Source organism: Eulemur rufifrons, chromosome 24, assembly GCF_041146395.1.
Source record: "Eulemur rufifrons isolate Redbay chromosome 24, OSU_ERuf_1, whole genome shotgun sequence".
In the NCBI taxonomy this organism is placed as follows: Eukaryota; Metazoa; Chordata; class Mammalia; order Primates; family Lemuridae; genus Eulemur; species Eulemur rufifrons.
Genome location: NC_091006.1, coordinates 16,122,009 through 16,129,970, shown reverse-complemented (window position 1 = coordinate 16,129,970; position 7,962 = coordinate 16,122,009). Strand labels below are relative to the sequence as shown.

The 7,962-nt window shown below is 37.1% G+C and overlaps 1 protein-coding gene across 1 annotated transcript; it reads left to right on the top strand.

The window, feature by feature from the left end:
- Positions 1 to 1,616, top strand: ZNF813 (zinc finger protein 813). Its single transcript, XM_069456946.1, is given in 2 exon segments — positions 1 to 1,548; positions 1,551 to 1,616. Coding segments are annotated over 2 exon segments (1,614 nt in total).
- The last annotated feature ends 6,346 nt before the right edge of the window (positions 1,617 to 7,962 follow it).

Below are 7,962 nucleotides of genomic sequence, written 5' to 3'. Positions count from 1 at the left end.
ATGTTGGAAAGGCACAAAAGCCATGACATTGAAGACTTTTGCTTTAGGGAAATCCAGAAAAATATACAAAACTTCGAGTATCAGTGGCGAGTTGCTGAAAGACATTCCCAAAGAGTCCATAAGACTCATAAGGAAAATCTCACTGGTAGAAGAGATCAGCATAATAGAAGGAATTCAGGAAATAAGTTTATTAAAAATGAGCTTGGATTAAACTTTCAGTCACATCTACCAGAACTACAGCTATTTCAGGCTGAAGAGAAAATTTATGAATGGAATCACATGGAGAAGTCTATCAGCAATTATTCCTTCCTTTTCCCACCCCACAGAATTCCTTCTACTATCAAACCCCACATTTCTCTTGAAGATGAATATGATTTTATGGATTCATTATTTACACAAAAACAGAAAGCACACATAGAGACAGAACATTACAAATGTAATGAGTGTGGCAAGACCTTTAATCAAGGCTTACATTTCACTGTACATCAAATAATCCATGCAGAAGAGAAACGATTTGAATGTGATGTATGTGCCAAAGTCTTCAATAAAAAATCATACCTTGCAAGTCATCGGAGAATACATACTGGAGAGAAACCTTACAAGTGTAATGAATGTGGCAAGGTCTTCAATAATATTTCACATCTTGCACAACATCGGAGAATTCACACTGGAGAGAAACCTTACAAATGTAATGAATGTGGAAAGTTCTTCAATCAAATTTCACACCTTGCACAACATCGGAGAATTCACACTGGAGAGAAACCTTACAAATGTAATGAATGTGAAAAGGTATTCCATCAAATTTCACACCTTGCGCAACATCGGACAATTCATACTGGAGAGAAACCTTACAAATGTAATGAATGTGGCAAGGTGTTCAGTCGAAATTCATACCTAGTACAACATCTGATAATCCATACAGGAGAGAAACCTTACAAATGTAATGAATGTGGCAAGGTCTTTAATCATATTTCACACCTTGCACAACATCGGAGAATTCATACCGGAGAGAAACCTTACAAATGTAAAGAATGTGGGAAGGTGTTCAGTCATAAGTCATCCCTAGCAAATCATTGGAGAATTCACACTGGAGAGAAACCTTACAAATGTAATGAATGTGGCAAGGTATTCAGTCGCAATTCATACCTTGTGCAACATCTAATAATTCATACTGGTGAGAAACCTTATAAATGTAATGAGTGTGGCAAGGTATTCAGTCAAAATTCACACCTTGTAAATCATCGAAGAATCCATACTGGAGAGAAACCTTACAAATGTAATGAATGTGGCAAAGTCTTCAGTCAAAATTCATATCTTGTATATCATCGCAGAATTCATACTGGAGAGAAACCTTATAAATGTCATGAATGTGGAAAGGTCTTCAGTCTAAACTCCTCCTTGGCACATCATCGGAGAGTTCATACTGGAGAGAAACCTTACAAGTGTAACGAGTGTGGCAAAACCTTTAGTGTGCGTTCAAGCCTTAATAATCATCATATAATCCATACTGGAGAAACCTTTCAAGTGTAATGAAATGAATGTAGCAAGGGTTTTTCAGTGGGAATTCATACCTTGCACATCATCAGAGATTTCATCCTGTGGAGAAATTTTATTAATGTGGCTATGTAATCAATGTAATTAACATGGGAAGGTATTATGTCAGCATTAAAGTCTTGAAAGACACTGCATAATTCATAGTAGAAAGGAACTTTGCAAGTGTGAAGAATGCAGCAAAGCCTTTAGTCGTTGCTTAAGGCATAATAACTGTCAGTTAATGCATAGTGGAGAACAACCTTACAAATGTATTGAATGTGGTGAGCCTTAGGGTATACTTTGGACATCAGGACTCTCCAAACAATTCTTGCTGGATACAAACCTAACAAATGAAAATCTTTTAGTGTACCTTCACTCCTGAGGCACATCAGATAACCCATACAGGAGAGAGACCATTCAAATGTAATGAATGTGGCAAGGTCTTCTGCCACAATTCACACCTTACACATTATCAGATAATTCGTACCTGAGAGAAAACTTACAAATACGATGAGGGTTTCAAACCTTTGTTATGAGTTCAAGCATGAATCAACACAGGGAATTCATACTAAAGACCAATCATATAATTGTAATGTATGTGACAGAGATATTTTCATGCCCTTAAACTCGGGAGGCATCAAAAAATACATCTTTGGTGAAACCATACGAAGCTAAGGTGCATGCTTAGGCATTTATTCCAGCATCAAAACTGATGATGTCAAACATCAGAGTGTTCATCCTGGAGATGAACTGCACAAATATAGTGAATGTATTGAGCCTTTTAGTCAAACAGTCATGAGTTTTTTGTCACAAGAGGTTCATACTTGATAAAAACAAGGCAAATGTAGTGAACCTAGAAAGTTCACTAAGGTACGCCCTTACGATTCATTAAAGAATTTATACTCAAACGAACACTTACAAATTTAATGATATTATAAATTATTTAATCAATTCTCATAATACACTCCACATTGGAGAGTTCATATAAAGAATAAAGAAGTCTCAAATTCTCCAAGATTAACCTTTGATATATACTGCATAATAATTACAAGTCAAAATATGTTAAAAGTCATGCCATATATCAAAGGTGAAAGGACATTTGAAATGTGCAGTTATTGTCAGGTTATAAAATATTTTATTCCATTATTGCAAGTTTCTTGGAAAGGCTACTTTATTTTTTACTTTCAAACTGAAGTTTGGACTCTGTTTTTATTAATATTATGCCTTACACTCATTTCATGGTCCTCTAGAGGAAAGGGCCTATTTTGTTAGGTGAGGCTGATTTCTATTCATGTTCCTAGAGATCAAGGACACTACCTTTTAAACTTAAATATTAAAATTAGCATTCGGAAGGGGCTAAGAATAATGTAAAATTATTATCAATCATGCTCATTGCATTCAGGGCACCCTTCACACTGAAGACCACTGTGCTATATAGGAAAGAAATGCTCTGATAGAATACAGATATCCAATCAATCATAGGATACTAGAATTTTTATTGGAGGAAAGTACTATGTTATCTGGGACTGATTATATAGCAGAAAGAGTGCAGGGGAAATGGTAGCACCTTCTCCCTTCAATGGAAATAGCTATTGGATATGAAGATTGATGGAAAATAGTCTTACTCTTCAAACTGAAAAGAGAACACATGTCAGATAGGAGAATTTCATCAGAAGAACCACAATAGCATGTGCTTGATCAGGAATCGCATTTAACTGCTGGCATTATTTCCTACTGTTTTATTCAAACTGTATCATAGATTTTATGTATTAATAAAATTTAATCTTTTTTATGACTATGAGTGAATCATGTTTGTTCTACCAGCATAGCTTTAATTCACCTCAGTAGGATACTTTGTATTGGACATAACAATGTACCATTTGTTTCCTAAGGGTAAAGAATCTATAACAATATTTTAATGGTGGAATCAACATACAGTATTGAGAAGTTATAAGCATGTCTTGCACTTGAGTCATCCTCTCTGCAGTCTGACTCGAGATACTTATGTGAGTGTAATGAAAAAGCCCATAGCAGTGCATTTCTGTACTGTGAGACCTGAAAGCCTGCATTACTATTGATGAACATGAATTGTATTATAATTCTAAATGCATCTGGGCATAGTGGCTCACACCTACAATCCTAGCACGTTGGGAAACCTAGAAGGGAGGATCGCTTGAGGCCAGGAGTTTGAGATCAGCCTGAGCAACATAATGAGACCCTGTCTCTACAAAAAATACAAAAATTGGCTGTGCGTGGTGGAGCATGCCTGTAGCCTCAGCTACTTCGGAGGCTGAGGCAGGAGGATCATTTGAGCCCAGACATTTGAAGTTGCAGTGAGCTATGATGACACTACTGCACTCTAACCCAGGAAATAGAGTGAGCCTTCCATCTCAAAAAATGAAAATATTCTTAATGCCTATCTTGCATGTCAAATAAGATACATGGCATATGCTTTAATTTACATAAAGTAAAAATATAAACATACAATATGAAAAATATTACAAAATAAAAGTATATGTAGGGAATAAGGATAAAAATAACTTTTTTCGGTCTTTAGAGTGCTCGGTAAACTAATCTGAAAAGATTAATAGTTACGAATTTCCTCTTAAGAATAAATATACACCATAAGATTTTTTTTTTGCACAAACCTAGTAACTTCATACATTTACCCCTATTACATTTTTGGTAATTTGTACTTGTGACCACTTCACTGGACCTGAATTTACCACTCCCCAACAATTGGTTTGTTTTTCAAAAATGACGACGCCATACACTGAAGTGTTACATAGATTATAATCACATAATGCAATGTTCTGGGAGAAGCATTGTAGACTTCCTAAATTGATCCAAAAATGCCTGGAGAAAGCAGGGAAATATCACTGCCTTATGTTATAGTGGTGATGACATGAAGCAGGACTGAGGGTACCTGGACGAGTTTTGGAATTCCTGCTGCCAAGGAATGGAGCACTCACAGGCTTTATTATGACCTTTCCCAGAAAGGCCAAACAGCAAGAGGGAGTGGAGAGGCTTAAACGGTGTCATTAGTCAAACACGAAAAAATGGAATCAGACTCTTAATAAAGCCCTGTATGTTAACTCTTGATACTCCTGATATTTTGGATGGCAAAAATCATAGTCTTCATTCATTAATTCAATTATTTGAGGCCAGATCTCACTCTGTTGCCCAGGCTGGAGTGCAGTGGCACAATCATAGCTCACTACAGTCTTGAACTCTCAAGCTCAAGGGATCCCCTGCTTCAGCCTCCTAAGTAGTTGTGGACTACAGGCATGTGTCACCCCACCCAGGTAATTTTTAAATTGTTCTTGTAGAGACGAGGTCTCACTATGTTTTCCAGGGTGGTTTCAAATGCCTGGCCTCAAGAGATCCTCCTGCCTTGACCTTCCAAAATGCTGGGATTATAGGCATGAGCCACTGCACCTGGTGACAATTTTCTTCATGCTAATAGTTTACCACATTCCTTTTCCTGCCGCTCACATAGATACCATTCCACAATCTGATTGTTGAAAATGTTTTTGGAATACTCTTTAGATAAATTGCTTAACATATTTTTATTGTAATTTAATAAAAGATAACATGTGGAATGTTTATTCAATAAAAATATTAAGTAATTTTGCTATAAGCATTTTCCAAATGTCTATAAAAGTATAGATTTCAGATTATGGTATTAGCATATTACATGGCTCATTTTCAAGTATAGAAAAAATTTTTATACATGGATTTTCCTTATTTTTCCTTTCATACACTGTAATGCCAATGATATATTTAATCTAAATTTTTTCCGTGTGCTATTTCAGTGATAAATTTAGGGGATGCAAACTGACCAGGGGGTTGACAAAAACCAACAAAAATTTAGGGGATACATAAATGAAAGTGCTGTTTGGAGACAATATTTTATGACATGGAAGTACACATAAGTCAATAGCTGATACAGACTAGTTGCTGTATGATTATTAGAAAAGAATGTTTCTTTAATCCAGTGAAAACTGATATTTGGCCAGGCGCAGTGGCTCATGCCTGTAATCCTAGCATTCTGGGAGGCCGAGGTGGGTGGATCGTTTGAGCTCAGGAGTTCGAGACCAGCCTGAGCAAGAGTGAGACCCCCGTCTCTACTAAAAAAATAAAAAGAAATGAGCTGGACAACTTAAAATATATAGAAAAAATTAGCCAGGCGTTGTGGCTCATCCCTGTAGTCCCAGCTACCTGGGAGGCTAAGGCAGGAGGATTGCTTGAGCCCAGGAATTTGAGGTTGCCGTGAGGTAGGCTGATGTCAGGGCACTCTAACCCCGGCAACAGAGTGAGACTCTGCCTCAAAAAAAAAAACAACAAAAAAAACCAACCAAACAAACAAAAAAACCTGATATATTGCAGGAGGGTTTAACTGAAGTCTCTTAATGTGGGAGTTGGCTAAGATCAGGTGTTTGAAAGGCAACTGTGTTGAGGCTAAGCAGTTATATCTAAACTTCTAATCTTCTCAGCTGACCATATCTGAAAATTATATGAAAATACAATGATATATAAGGGAGAAAGTCTCCAAGATTTTAATTCTGGTTTGTGAGGTGGAGATAATATCCATTTCCTAATGCTTGGTGGCCAGTGACTTCCCATTGGCTGGCATTCCTATTCACATTCAGGGAATCTTACAAGGTAATAGGACATTTGTGCTATTTTTACCATGGAAAATGACATCCGATATTCTCTATTTTGTTTCCTTCCAGAAATAGCTAATAATTATATTTTTATTTAAAGAGCTGTTTCTTATGTCTGCATGTACATTTTTCTTTATATCACACAGAATCACTGTTACGCCAGGCATAGTGGTACATGCCTGTAGTCCCAACTACTTATGAGGCTGAAGCTAAAGCATCACTTGAGCCTAGGAGTTTGAATTTAGCCTGGGCAAAATAGTAAGACTGTGTCTTTAAAAATTATCTTTATTCATCATGACATGAAGAGGTTTTCCACCAATACCTATTATCCAGAAATTACTGTTTGCAGTTCTTCTAAGGTGAACGTGTTTTAGAAATAAAATTATGGATTGACTTAAACATCAAAGTATATTAGTATTTGGATAAAACATTAACCATCATCATGAGTGTGGATCATATCAAATCATATTAAGCAGCATCAGGGATTGATGTAGAGTCACTAACCTCTAGTCCCTCTCCACAAGCTTGGCAAATACCCCAGGAATTAATCCTACAACCCAAGGGGACATCTAGCCCAATTTCTACCAGGCAAGATCCTTTTTCTGCTAGGAGCACCTCTCTAGATTCCTGTTACACACTTGCCCTTAACAAATACCCTCTTATAACAAAATAGAAAATACTACACTCCTTTTGCTACTGGGATGACAGATAAACCGTGAAGATCTCAGCACCACGATGCGTGTGAGAGAAAGACAGGCGGGCCCTATGATAAAGATTTGTGATCCTGTGACCTCACCTCACCACAGTACCACAATCATAGCTACACTTGGAAGTATTTTTTAACAATTTATCCCAGTTTTCAAATAGCAGAAATGATTACAAATGTCCAGTAAGTATTAACATCTTCAGAAAAATAGTTGTAGTGTTTTGGAGAGGCTACTTCTTTTCCATGAGTCCTGGAGGCAGACAGGAGCTCACATGGAGACAGCAGGAAATGCTGAGGTCTTAGCCATGAGGGAGTCAGAGTAAAACATGTGTCTCACTGGATTTTCTGCTTCCCTGAGATTTTCTTCCATTTAAAAAAATATCAAATTCTTTTTGGATCCTTTCTGTGTTATGGGGAGAGATATGAGATGACACAAAGAGACTGAGCATGATTGATTAACGTAAGAGTGCAGAGAAGAAAATGATGCCAAGAATTGATATTGAACAATAGGCCGGGTGTGGTGGCTCACACCTGTAATCTCAGTACTTTGGTGAAGCCGAGGCAGGAGGATCGCAGGAGGATCACTTGAGGCCAGGAGTTTGAGACCAGCCTGGGCAACATAGAACCTGTGTCTACAAAAAAAACTTTTTTAAAAAGAAAAACATTAGGTAGCCTATTAGGACATAAAAACATGATTTTAAAAGTAAATAAAGGGGGAGAAGACAGAAATTTGCATGCAAAAGAAATCCAAATAATTTACATAAATAAGTACTTCCCTCTCAGTTTGGAAGAAAATCACTCCCAACTCCTCAAGAGTAGGCTGTGGACAGTTACTCCCTATTAAAGAATACAGTATCTAGTGGGGTGGAGATTACATTTACAGCATAGAAATCTGACAAACCCAACCTCAGCCAGGTGATCATGGTCAACACAAACAGCAATAAGTCATGTTGATAGTGTGCACCCTTGACATCATACCATGAACATAGTACTTTTTTGAAGCTCTTTTTCCAGATAACACCAGTCTAATCATGAGAAAAACACCAGACAAGTTCC